The sequence below is a fragment of the Bombina bombina genome, chromosome 6 (assembly GCF_027579735.1).
Source record: "Bombina bombina isolate aBomBom1 chromosome 6, aBomBom1.pri, whole genome shotgun sequence".
Lineage (NCBI taxonomy): Eukaryota > Metazoa > Chordata > Amphibia > Anura > Bombinatoridae > Bombina > Bombina bombina.
The window spans coordinates 158,142,265-158,156,631 of record NC_069504.1 but is presented as its reverse complement, the minus strand read 5'-3'; the positions used below and the strand labels follow the sequence as shown (position 1 = coordinate 158,156,631).

The following is a 14,367-nucleotide window of genomic DNA, read 5'->3' as shown; positions in this document are numbered from 1 at the left end:
GAGACAGCAAAAGAGAGGAGGGAGAGAGACAGCAAAAGAGAGGGGGAGAGAGACAGCAAAAGAGAGGGGGGAGAGAGACATCAAAATAGAGGGGGGAGAGAGACAGCAAAAGAGAGGGGGGAGAGTGCGCAAAAGAGAGGGGGGAGAGTGTGCAAAAGAGAGGGGGAGAGTGTGCAAAAGAGAGGGGGGAGAGTGCGCAAAAGAGAGGGGGGGAGAGCGCAAAAGAGAGGGGGAAGAGAGTGCAAAAGAGAGGGGGGAGAGAGCGCAAAAGAGAGGGGGAGAGAGCGCAAAAGAGATGGGGAGAGAGCACAAAAGAGAGGGGGAGAGAGCACAAAAGAGGGGGAAAGAGCGCAAAAGAGAGGGAGAGAGACAGCAAAAGAGAGGGGGAGAGAGACAGCAAAAGAGAGGGGGGAGAGAGACAGCAAAAGAGAGGGGGAGAGAGCGCAAAAGAGATGGGGAGAGAGCACAAAAGAGAGGGGGAGAGAGCACAAAAGAGGGGGAAAGAGCGCAAAAGAGAGGGAGAGAGACAGCAAAAGAGAGGGGGAGAGAGACAGCAAAAGAGAGGGGGGAGAGAGACAGCAAAAGAGAGGGGGAGAGAGACAGCAAAAGAGGGGAAGAGAGTGCAAAAGAGAGGGGGGAGAGTGCGCAAAAGAGAGGGGGGAGAGTGCGCAAAATAGAGGGGGAGAGTGCGCAAAAGAGAGGGGGGAGAGAGCGCAAAAGAGAGGGGGGAGAGAGCACAAAAGAGAGGGGGAGAGAGCGCAAAAGAGAGGGGGAGAGAGCGCAAAAGAGAGGGGGAGAGAGCACAAAAGAGAGGGGGAGAGAGCACAAAAGAGGGGGAGAGAGAGCAAAAGAGAGGGAGAGAGACAACAAAAGAGAGGAGAGAGAGAGCAAATGAGAGGAGAGAGAGCAAACGAGAGGGGGAAGAGAGAGAGCCAAAGAGAGGGAGAGAGACAGCAAAAGAGGGGGAGAGAGAGTGTGCAAAAGAGAGGGGGAGAGAGTGCAAAAGAGAGGGGGATAGAGCGCAAAAGATAGGGGGAGAGAGCACAAAAGAGAGTGGAGAGAGCACAAAAGAGAGGAGGAGAGAGCGCAAAAGAGGGGGAGAGAGAGCAAAAGAGAGGGAGAGAGACAGCAAAAGAGAGGAGAGAGAGAGAGCAAACGGGAGGGGGGAAGAAAGAGAGCAAAAGAGAGGGAGAGAGACAGCAAAAGATGGGGAGAGAGAGAGCGCAAAAGAGAGGGAGAGAGACAGCAAAAGAGGGGAGAGGGAGCAAAAGAGGGGGGGAGAGACAAAAGAGAGGGGGAGAGAGAGAGGGCAAAAGAGAGGAGGAGAGAGAGAGCGCAAAAGAGGGGGGAGAGAGAGAACACAAAAGAGAGGGGGTTGAGAGAACGTAAAAGAGAGGGGGGAGAGAGAGCGCAAAAGAGAGGGGGGAGAGAGCAAAAGAGAGGGGGGAGAGAAAGCAAAAGAGAAGGGGAGAGAGGGAGCAAAAGAGAAGGGGAGAGAGAGCGCAAAAGAGAGGGGGAGAGAGAGAGCACAAAAGAGGGGGAGAGAGAGAGCGCAAAAGAGGGGGGAGAGAGAGAGCGCAAAAGAGGGGGGAGAGAGAGAGCGCAAAAGAGAGAATGCAAAATAGAGGGGGGAGAGAGAGCGTAAAAGAGAGGGGGAGAGAGAGCGCAAAAGAGAGGGGGAGAGAGAACAAAAGAGAGGGGGAGAGAGAGCAAAAGAGAGGGGGGAGAGAAAGCAAAAGAGAGGGGGAGAGAGAGGGAGCAAAAGAGAAGGGGGAGAGAGAGAGAGCAAAAGAGAGGGGGGAGAGAAAGCAAAAGAGAGGGGGAGAGAGAGGGAGCAAAAGAGAGGGGGGGAGAGAGATCAAAAGAGAGGTGGAGAGAGAGAGAACGCAAAAGAGAGGGGGAGAGAGCGCAAAAGAGAGGGGGAGAGAGAGCACAAAAGAGAGGAGGTGAGAGAGCAAAAGAGAGGGGGAGAGAGAGAGAGCAAGGGGTGGGACTGCTGTATTGCAAAAAATGGCCGGTGTGAACGGGCTTTAGGACTAGTATCTCAATAAACTTGCTGAAAAAATTGACAAATTCATGAGCTCCACTATTAAACCTTACAGAACAAATTAATAAAAAATAAAAAAACATCTCCCTATACAAAACAGTCTACACTAACATATGCAAAAGAGAAAACTTAAAACAAGAGAAATAAATAAATAAAAATATAAAAAAAAAACTCATTAACATTGAATTTGAGAGACATTACCACATGACAAGATACTTCACAGATAAAAAACGAAAAATCGCAAGTATAACCCGGAAAACACTCATGGCCTGCCCCCTGGTGGCACCTTTTGTTCTATTCAACGTACCATGACAAAACAGACATGCAAATCACACATTTTTTATAAACCATTTTGCAAGAATTTTGTGGTTGTAGTTATCTTTTTTACATTGCTAGCAGTTCATGGTTGAGGTGATATTATTCTTTGTGCACCTGATGCCACTACAAATGTTACTTGCAGGAACACCACTAACAACATTTTGGAAAGTATAGGTGAAGTGATATTCAATTAATTTTGAACATAATCTTGTCTTTACAACACGGTCCCTTGGCAATCTCACGTATCTTTGAATCTAGGACTACGTGTCATGCCACTGCTCTGCTCATAGGCTGCAGTCCCTGATTAAATATTCTCATCCAACATCATTTAAAACAAAAGCTGCAGGAGAGCGCAGAGCGCAGGAGAGTCAATGTATGCCAAACATATACATGAAAAAATAAAATAAATAAAAAATATATAATATCAAGGGGTTAGATTTATCAAAATGCGGGCGGACATCGATAAATGCCGACAGCATACGCTGTCGGCATTTATGATTTCACAAGCAATTCTAGTGAAATGCTTTTGCGATGCCGCCCCTGCACATTCCCGGCCAATCGGCCGATAGCAGGGGGTGTCAATCAACCTGATCGTATCTGATTGGGCTGATTGCTGTCCGTCGCCTTAGAGGTGGCAGACAAGTTAAGGATGCTGCTTCTTAATTTAAATTTCTGGCGAGACAGAAAGTAGGGGGGTAGATAACAGCATCTGCTGCTTGATAAATCTACCCCTAAGAATTAGTATATATTAATATATGCCTTGCAATGGAAATTATGTATTAGATATAAATTATCACCTACCTTGCACTGCAAAAGTCTAAGCAATCAAATTAACAAATGGAAACAGCAATGCAGTAAATAAAGCAGTGTGTTAGTGTAATTTATTCTTATTCTTCAATTGCATTTAATATCTCCATAATAATAAATAACATTGGTCACAATATAGACTGAAGGCACGCTAAGTATAAGCAAACAGGTCTTCACAACTGCAAAATAATGATGTCAAAAGAGCAATTAAAAACAAATTTATTGAATCACATAAAAAACAAATAGCGGAAGACGTGCTTTCCTCTCAAACAAGATTCATAAACTTGTTTTTATGCGACTCTATAAAGGTTTTCTATTTTGAAATACTGTTTTCATGGTATTGCCAGGCATCTGTAAAAATAGTTTTTTGTCCTGTGGACTCATTAAGACTAGAATGGTCTCTCCAGTTAATTAAATTCCTAATTTTATGCATATGCTAATATTCATTGAGGCTAATCTCTCAACTGTCCAGAAAGGTTTAGGATGGTCACAGCCTGGGAGTTTTCTTATTGTTTTCCTTCCCCTATTTATGTCTAGTTTTCACATTTTCAGAAATGCCTAACACCAAAAAAGACTTCACCAAAACCACAGGTCTTGTGCCCCGCAGATCATCTAGCTCTAATCCAAACCTTCCCAGTACTCTGAATCTCCACCCTCTGTCATTATGCCCACACCTTATCCAACAAAACTCCAGCCTCCCAGGCCTGGGCAAACTTTTTACAATGTTTGAAGTTATAATACATCTTATTAATTTTAGGTATACAATAATAGGAAAAACATAGAATCGTGAACCTTTCCAATCTCAGTAAATAAAGGGCTCATTATTTTAGCTTAGCTCTTACTTTTAACCTGTAACAACATAAGTAATGCATGTAAAATGTTGCATATTTAATGCTTTAGTTAATAATTTTGCTTTATAAAGCATAACTCAAAAGTGAGAAATGGTCAATCGTTGCAATTATTTTACTACATTGCTAAAATTCAGGATAATTCTGTATTGCACACATATTCAAAAACATAATTAAGTACATGAATTTATTGCAAAGAACATATCATAGCAGCATACTACTTTATTGTACTTACCCTTTCCGCTGACTGCGTTGTCCCAAAAAATATTGGAATAAACGCTAACCAGATAATGCAAGTGGTGTACATTGTAAATCCAATAGGTTTGGCTTCATTGAAGGTTTCTGGAACCCCTCTTGTTTTAATAGCATAAATAGTACATGTAACCATCAAAAGAATACTGTATCCCAGGGAACAAATTAGAGAAAGTTCAGAAATGTCACATTTAAGTATTCCCCTTGCATTTTCAGGATCTTGTGTTCTTTGTTTTCCATAGTCTACTATGATATGGGGAGGATCAACTATAAACCATATGAAGACCCCAAGCAACTGAACTGATATAAGACTGAAAGTAATGACTAGTTGAGATGCTGGACTTATAAACTTTGGAGCAGTAACTGATTTTTTTCCTTGCTCAAATATCCGATGAATCCTGTTTGTTTTTGTTAGTAAAGCAGCATAACTAAAACACATGCCAAGCCCCAGGAATATGCGTCTCAGAGAGCAGACTACCATATCTGGAGTTCCAATCATTAAAAATGTAATGGCATAACACAGAAAAATACCTGTCAGTAACACATAGCTGAGTTCACGTCCAGATGCTCTCACAATAGGTGTGTCGTTGTATCGTACAAAGGTGACAATTGCAAAGGTGGTTGCCATGATACCCAAAATGGCTATAAAGACAGGTATAACAGCCCAAGGAGAATGCCACTCAAGTTTGATAATAGGGATTAGTTGGCACCCGGTGCGGTTTGCATTTGGTTTTTGATCTATAGAACACACATCACAGGTGAGCTCATCCACTTGGAAATTATAGCCGTCACACCGTTCACAATTCCAGCAGCAAGGTGCTCCTTTTACAGGTTTTTTAATTTCTCCAGGCTTGCACGGCAGACTACAAACAGATGCTGGCTGTGTATGTTCTCTACTCGACCACTGCATGTCTTCCACCTGAAGGAATAAAACATTAATGAGCAGTCTGTTTTAGCCAAAAGTGTAATCTTAAAATTCTGCACAGAATTTGTTCAAAAACAACATGGTTTTTTGTTATGTTTGTACTTCACTAGAAAAACAAAATCATTACCCCCCACCCACCACCATAGGGATTGAACTCATATAATCCTTTTATATTCTAAGATTTAAGAATATAATACATATTTCATATATGAAAGATTTGTACTGTGATATATTAAATAAAATTAATGAAATTGTTTACACTGCATACACTAGGAAATAATTTGTCAAGAGAGGACGGTAATTTACCTAGTGAGGTTAATAGTGTTGTACTGCACATATTTAACCCATGTATGTATGTATATATATATATATATATATATATATATATGCACACATATTATATATAGTGTTTTGAGAATTAGTAAAATATACAAGCTTTATTGAACTAACTTTACATTGTAGATAGAGATGTGCATTCAGTTTGTCACAGATACAGATTTGTGATACATGAATGCACTAAAGAATAACAAATAAATACTAATGAAATTCATTAGTATATTTGTTAGTCTTTAAATTAGGAGTAATATTTACATATAGCATGCTAGGAAGTCACTCTAATTTGCTTCTTCTTTATAGAGTCCAGGGCTGCGCTAATAGGAGATTCTCCTTTAGCACAAGCTCTGGGATCCTCCTATTTGTGAGACCCTGAACTCTATGAAGAAGAATCAGATTAACGCGGCTCCAGAGGGAGCTTATTGGTATGTATCCTATAAGTGATACCATACCACTTGCAGCAACATAACATTTTCATTTGTTTTTTGTTTAAAAGGACAGCAATGTTTCATAAAATAAACTCCAATTTAATACACTTTATTATTATTATCGGTTATTTGTAGAGCGCCAACAGATTCCGCAGCGCTATAAACAAAGGCAAAGTACAACAAAACAATTATAGGGATCAAATGGGTAGAGGGCCCTGCCAAGAATCGCACTGTTGTAGTCAGCTCTTAAAAAGGTGATCTATAAACAGCTGGACTCTTAGGCATACATGCTAAGGGGGTTCAGGAGATAGCAATGGAGGAGGGGAACTGGTATAAAGAAAGGTTAGTGTAGGTTGTATGCATCCCTGAACAGTAGAATCTTTAGGGAGCGCTTGAAGCTTTCAAAACTAGGGGAGAGTCTTGTTGAGCAAGACAGAGAGTTCCACAAGATGGGAGAAAGTCTGGAGAAGTCCTGTAAACGGGAGTGTGATGAGGTAACAAGAGAGGAGGAGAGTAGGAGGTCATGAGCAGAGTGAAGGGGACGGGAGGAAGAGTATCTGGAGACAAGGGGGCCCATTTATCAAGCTCCGAACGGAGCTTGTGGGCCCGTGTTTCTGGCGAGTCTTCAGACTTGCCAGAAACAGCAGTTATGAAGCAGCGGTCTAAAGACCGCTGCTTCATAACCCTGTCCACCAGCTCTGATGAGGCGGGAATGAATCGCCGGAAATCAACCCGATCGAGTACGATCAGGTTGATTGACACCCCCCTGATGGCGGTCTATTGGCTGCGAGTCTGCAGGGGGCGGCGTTGCACCAGCAGCTCTTGTGAGCTGCTGGTGCAATGCTGAATACAGAGAGCGTATTGCTCTCCGCATTCAGCGAGGTCTTGCGGACCTGATCCGCACTGTCGGATCAGGTCCGCAAGACCTTTGATAAATAGGCCCCTATGTCTGAGATATAGAGGGGAGCATTGCAGTTGAGGGCTTTGTATGTCAGAGTGAGAATTTTGTGTTTAATCCTAGAGGCAAGAGGAAGCCAGTGAAGGGATTGGCAAAGAGGTGCAGCAGATGAAGAGTGATGTGTAAGGAAGAAGAGCCTGGCAGAGGCATTCATTATGGATTGTAAAGGAGCTAGGCAGAAGCTGGGGAGACCAGAGAGGACAGAGTTGCAATAATCGAGACGGGAAAGGATGAGAGAGTGGATTAAAATCTTAGTTGTGTCTTGTGTAAGGAAATGTTTAATTTTAGAGATGTTTTTAAGGTGGAAGCGGCAGGCTTTAGCCAAGGATTGAATTTGAGGAGTGAAAGAAAGATCTGAGTCAAATGTTACCCCAAGACATCGGGCATGTGGGGTAGGGGTAGTGATGGAGTTGTCAACAGTTATAGAGACATTGGGGGTGGAGATTTTGGAAGAAGGGGGAAAAATAAGGAGCTCAGTTTTGGAGAGATTTAGTTTGAGGTAGTGAGAGGACATCCAGGAAGAGATGTGAGCAAGACAGTAAGTGACACGGGTTAGCAAGGAAGGAGATTGGTCTGGTGCAGAGAAGTAGATTTGGGTGTCGTCGGCATACAAATGATATTGGAAACTGTGGGAACCTAATGATGATGTGTAGATTGAGAAGAGAAGGGAACCGAGGACAGAGCCTTGCGGTACCCCAACAGAAAGTTGTGACGGGGCAGAGGAGGCCCCAGAGAAGGCTACACTAAAGGTACGGTTTGACAGGTAGGAAGAGAACCATGAGAGGGCTGTGTCACAGATGCCGAAGGATTGGAGGGTTTGGAGCAAAAGAGGGTGGTCAACAGTATCAAAGGCTGTGGATAGATCAAGGAGGATAAGCAGATATAAGCAGAGAGAAGTGATTTTGCTGTAAGTAGGTCATTGGTAACCTTAACAATTGTTGTCTCTGTGGAGTGATGGGGACGGAATCCAGATTGCAGTGGGTCAAGGAGGGAGTTTAATATAAGGAAATGGGATAGGCGTGCATATACTAGTTTTTTTTAGAAGCTTTGAGGCAAGAGGGAGGAGGTGGGTGGAAAAACAAAACAGATGGACAATTTCCCCACTTGAGCCCCCCCACTGATGTTTATTAAGGCAGACACTTTTAAAATGTTATTTCTTATTCTCAGGCCAAGGAAGAAGCACATCTTCCAATTGTCCCGCAAGCTGCAGGATAGTCACAAGTTGTGATGTGTGGCCTTCCTGCCCATAGCCCCTCACTATCTGTTTTAAGAGCCTGAGAAGCCCTGTCTGTCTTAATCACACATGGACCATCTGGATCACACTTTGTCTGTAACAAAACCCTCCCATGCACAGCCCCCTCCATATCATACTGGTGGGCTATAGCCCTCAAGTTCTTAAACTCTCACATTAGGGATATTATCCAACTGATGTTAAATGAGGAAAAGGGGGTTTTACATTAAAAAAAACAAGACTACGATCAACTAATGATACCCCCACTGATTTAGGAGTTAATAATAGTCCCACAATTTGTTTTGTATTGTCACAGTTTAGGACTGGAGCTCTATCCACTGTCCCACCCACAACTCCCTCTGAGCCTTATACAAGTTCTGGCTTGCTGCGGATCATTTATCCATGTATGACTACATCCTGTTTTGCCATGACATCTCTTCAGGCCATCCTGTCTAAGTAGCACATCCCTGATAATTTACAGAAATGTTGGGGCATTACTCACCCCAAAAGTATCTCTGTCTAAGTGCTATTTTTTTCTTTTCCATCTTTCATGTTTACTAAGCATACTTTTTTGTTTCACTATCTTAATCATTTGTACGTTAACCCATTATATTTCCTCCATACAATTTGACTTCTGTCATGGTCTTCTTTATAATTGAAAAAGGTGTTTTTTTAAAAAAAATATGTAGTTATAACCATAAAAACTGTCATGTTTAAAATATTAACCATATACTGGTCTAATTAAAATTATCACAGTACTTATAATATATCTATATTTCATAATAATTAAGATAACAGTAGTTTAAATAAACATTATTATTGTGTAAGACTTTATTTTTTTATACTTTGAAAGAAAATTGCATTCATTTGTGGGTGTATATACTTCTGATACAAAGCTACAACACTCGAGTAGACAATTATTGATTGTTTCAAATACAACAGCAGTGCTGTTGTATGCAGCAGGAGGTACACACCATCTGATTGGCTATACTATAAACATAAATTGAATTTAGTTTCCTCTTAATCCTCAGCATAAATATCATGTTTTATTAGGCTGAGTACATCGTATTTCTTGCAATTTACTTTATTAGAACAGTTATGCTCTGCTTTCTAGAATCCATGCAGTTCTTTTGAGCTGTTTTACATTATTCAAGCAAAGTCTGAAACCTTTATTTTTTTTTTTAAAGGTTTTGATATATTTTACAGCCCAGGCAGGTGCCATTTGTGAAAAAAAACTACTTTGAAAAAATGTTCCTTAATATCTTTTAAGGTTTGATCACATTTTTTCATATTTTTATTTCTCCAGAAAGTACTATTGATTTAATATGTTCTATTGATTTAGGGCTAGATTACAAGTGGAGCGCTAATTTATTGAGCATCCGCAAATAGGCAAATTTGCCCTTTTGCGGCCGCGCAATCAATAACCATCCATTACAAGTGGCTGGTTATTGCTACCATGAGCTTGCGATAGTAATTAGCGCTTATATAATTAACCAGAGATCAGATCTCTGTTTAGTTTTATAAATGTCCCCCAAATGCCCCCAAACTTAAAGGGACATTAAACACTAAACAAATGCTAAATAGAATAATGCGTTCAAAGAAAAGATTAGTCAGAATAACATGTGGATGTATATTTAAAAGTTTCATTAGCTGTTTAAATATTGACAAAAACAAGTGTAATGTTTTGCATTGCTGTCAACTTGTAATACCAGCGACCATTGGTGTACGCTAGTATTAGTCAGCGGCACTCCACTTATAATCTGGCCCTTAATATGCTATTCAAGATTATCATCACTTATCTGCAGAATAGGTTAAATGACAATTACTTACAGCATGCAATGTTAGTGATTTACTTATTAAGGAATAATTTATATGACATTAAATAGTATATACTTAAGATGAGAAACACTTTAATAGGAGCATATTCATAACAATATGAATGCTTACAGGGACACCAAAGTAAATATTAAACATCCATGATTCAGACAGAGCATGCACTTTTAACCACTTTGATGCACATGACGAGTCCATTTTGACATGCAGGGGGTTTGCTTATCAAACGCTGTTTTCGGCGATCCCCCACACTACAGGCCGGGGATTGTTGGTGGCCTAGTGGGAGACACTCCCAGGCTTCATGTGAGTATAAAGGGGGCTTAAACCCCTTGATCTTAGCTCCCTTAGCAGCTAAAAACCTCCAAGACCCCTCATTTGAAAGAGAATTGTCTGCTCTTTCAAATGGAGCAGTATCACACTGCAGATGTTTTAAAATTAAGTTAAAAAAAAATGAATCATTAAGATCTCTAATAAAGTTTATTTTTCTATTTGACAAGTCCCCCTCTCAAAAAAGATGTGGATTTTGTGTGTATAGTCAGGTGATCACTGTGGTGACTGTGAACACCTTGCAAGAAAAAAAAGTGCTTTAATTTCTGTACTGTACAATGGGGCCTCTCTATTCTATATCATAACCTGAAAAAAACTGTATGGGCCTCTATTTCACCTGTGTCTGCACACTAACAGCAGTGGCTATTTTCAATTTTATTTGCTAAAATCTTATCAAATAATTTCCTTTTTGTTTACAGTTTTTGATGCAGATATTTCATATGCTATTAATTATAAATATAATAATAGTATATTGTGAATTTGCTGGGCCTGCTAAAAAAACTATATATAATCTGTGTGGGTCACTCACTAAAATTTGACTTACAATAGGGTTTAAATGTAGATAGCCAAAGAAGCTCAAAATTGGCTCAGTACTGGTGTGAAAAAAATCTTAGTAGCGAAAGGGTTAAACAACTTTCTAATTTACTTCCATTATACATTTTTTCTTAGTCTTTTTCTATGCACACTTTCTGAGGCAACATATCCTACTGAGCATGTGTAAAAGTTCATATAAAATACATATATAAGTCTTTGATTGGCTGATGGCTGTCACATGATACACTGGGCAGGTAAATTAAGCAATCTTTAGAATTCCTTAGAAAAAGTCTACTGATAACTTAAAACTCAGATTAAGGGTTCTTCCATTATCTTTTTATTGTGCATTTGTGGATTATACAATTTAGCTGTATTTAATGGAATTTTAAGGTTACACATTATCTGCTGGATTTGGAGGGATGCTTGCTCTGTAAACCCTTACATGTTTTTTCCACACCTCTTGCCCTTGCCATTACTCCTTCTCATAATTCACCAACTTGTCTAATTCACACAGTTAACTTCTCCCATGTAGTCTCATCCTCACTTCAATTTCTGCATTTCCTTGCTATGCTCTTCCTGCAGACAATTTTAGTTAACCCCAATAATTCTCTCTTACTTCTCTACTACACTACCATCTATCTCCTCTAAGCACATTCAGCAAAAGTCTTCTCCCAGAAGCTCAGGGGTGGAGCCAGGCATAGCAAAACCATCACTCTAGGATGGTTTGCAGTTTGGTACCTTACGTTGTCTGTTGAAACCAAAAAAATGTAGATTTTGTTAACACAATGACAGTAGCAAGACCGTTGATCTCCAGACTGAAGTTCATATTGGCTCTGAGATAAGAAAAGCTGTGGGTGGAGTTTGACCATTGATAAACAATTGCAGCAAACATGGTCTTAATTTATTCTAATAAATTTAAAACTCTGCTAATACAGTATATTAACCTATTGTTAGACTACAGAAAAATGCTTAAATTACAAGGTGTTTGCTGTCTCTCTAATGCATGTTGCAGTTTGTATGACCATTTCCGTAATTAGACCCCATATAAAATGTTAATTATAATAAAAATATATAATTTAAAACAATTTAACAGCAAGAATATAATATTACTATCGGCTAGATTAAGAGTTTTGCGTTATGGCTCATAACGCTGCTTTTTCACTACCGCTGCTATTACGAGTCTTGCAGGTATAGCTGTACCGCAAACTTTTTTGGCCGTAACGCAACGTAAATACTACACCTTTCAAAAAGTCATTTTTTAATGGGACTTTCATAGCCCTGGTATTACGAGTTTGCCTGTCCGGCCAAAAAGTGAGCAGTAAAGCCTAAAACTACAAGCATCTACTACATCTGTACCGTAAACTGAAAGTCAGTAGTTATGGGTTTTACGTTACAAAGCTGTAGCATAAAATTTGCAATTTGCAAATACTAAAATAAAATTATTAACCCCTAATCTGCCACTCCGGACATCGCCGCCACTATAATAAACAGATTAACCCGTAAACCGCTGCACTCCCGCATCGCAAACACTAGTTAAATATTATTAACCCCTAATCTGCTGCCCCCAATTTCACCGCCTCCACTATACTAAAGTTATTAACCCCTAAACCTAACCCAAAGTCTAACCCTAACACCCCTAACTTTAATATAATTAAAATAAATCTAAATAAAAATTACTATCATTAACTAAATAATTCCTATTTAAAACTAAATACTTACCTATAAAATAAACCCTAAGCTAGCTACAATATAACTAATTGTTACATTGTAGCTATCTTAGGTTTTATTTTTATTTTACAGCTAAGTTTGTATTTATTTTAATTAGGTAGACTAGTTAGTAAATAGTTATTAACTATTTACTAACTATCTAGTTAAAATAAATACAATTTTACCTGTAAAATAAAATTTAACCTGCCTCACACTAACACCTAACATTACACTACAATTACATAAATTACATTAATTAAATACAATTAACTAAATTACAAAAACAAACCCACTAAATAACACAAAATAAAAAAAGAAATGATCAAATATTTAAACTAATTACACCTAATCTAATAGCCCTATCCAAATAAACCCCCCCCAAAATAAAAAAAAAACCCTAGCCTAAACAAAACTGCCAATAGCCCTTAAAAGGGCCTTTAGCGGGTCATTGCCCCAAAAAATCAGCTCTTTTACCTGTAAAAAAAAATACAAACAACCCCCCAACAGTAAAACCCACCACCCACACAACCAAACCCCCAAAATAAAATCAATCAGCAATCAGCCAATAGGATTGAGCTTGCATTCTATTGGCTGTTCCAATCAGCCAATAGAATGTGAGCTAAATCCTATTGGCTGATCTGGATTTTTTACCCTTTAATTCCGATTGGCTGATAGAATTCTATCAGCCCATCAAATTCAAGGGACGCCATCCTGGATGACGTCCCTTAAGGAACCTTCATTCTTCAGTAGCCATCGACAGAAGAGGATGCTCCGCGCCGGATTTCTGGAAGATGGAGCCCCTCCGCATCGGAAGGATGAAGATAGAAGATGCCGTCTGGATGAAGACTTCTGCCTGCCTGGAGTACCACTTCTTGCTGCTTGGATGAAGACTTCTCCTGGCTTCGTTGAGAACTTCTGCCTGCTTGGATGAAGACTTCTTCCGGCTTGATGAGGATGGATGTCCGGTCTTCAAAAACTGTAAGTGGCTCTTCGTTGGTTAGAATTAGGGTTTTTTAAGGGTTTATTGGGTGGGTTTTATTTTTAGCTTAGGGTTTAGGCAATGGAAAGGAGCTAACTGCCCCTTTAAGGGCAATGCCCATCCAAATGCCCTTTTTAGGGCAATGGGGAGCTTAGGTTTTTTAGATAGGATTTTATTTGGGGGGTTTTGGTTGTGCAGGTGGTGGGTTTTACTGTTGGGGGGTTGTTTGTATTTTTTTTAAAGGTAAAAGAGCTAATTTCTTTGGGGCAATGCCCCGCAAAGGCCCTTTTAAGGGCTATTGGCAGTTTAGTTTAGGCTAGGGTTTTTTTATTTTGGGGGGCTTTTATATTTTGATAGGGCTATTAGATTAAGTGTAATTAGTTTAAATATTTGATAATTTCTTTTTTATTTTGCGTAATTTAGTGTTTATTTTTTTTGTAATTTAGTTAATTGTATTTAATTAATGTAATTTATTTAATTGTAGTGTAATGTTAGGTGTAAGTGTAAGACAGGTTAGATTTTATTTTACAGGTAAGTTTGTATTTATTTTAACTAGGTAGTTAGTAAAAAATTAATAACTATTTAGTAACTAGTCTACCTAGTTAAAATAAATACAAACTTAGCTATGAAATAAAAATAAAACCTAAGATAGATACAATGTAACTATTAGTTATATTGTAGCTAGCTTAGGGTTTATTGTATAGGTAAGTATTTTGTTTTAAATAGGAATTAGTTAGGTAATAATAGTAGGTTTTATTTAGATTTATTTTAATTATATTAAAGTTAGGGGTGTTAGGGTTAAGGTTAGACTTAGGGTTAGGTTTAGGGGTTAATATATTT

The 14,367-nt window shown here is 39.3% G+C and overlaps 1 protein-coding gene across 1 annotated transcript in view; it reads right to left on the bottom strand.

Annotated features, from left to right (window-relative positions):
* The window catches only part of GRM8 (glutamate metabotropic receptor 8), a 2,175,877-nt gene that overhangs the window by 350,115 nt on the left and 1,811,395 nt on the right, over positions 1 to 14,367 (bottom strand). The window contains exon 11 of the mRNA XM_053719190.1: positions 4,256 to 5,191. Coding sequence (XP_053575165.1) covers positions 4,256 to 5,191 — 936 coding nt within the window. The remainder of the gene's footprint in view (positions 1 to 4,255; positions 5,192 to 14,367) is intronic.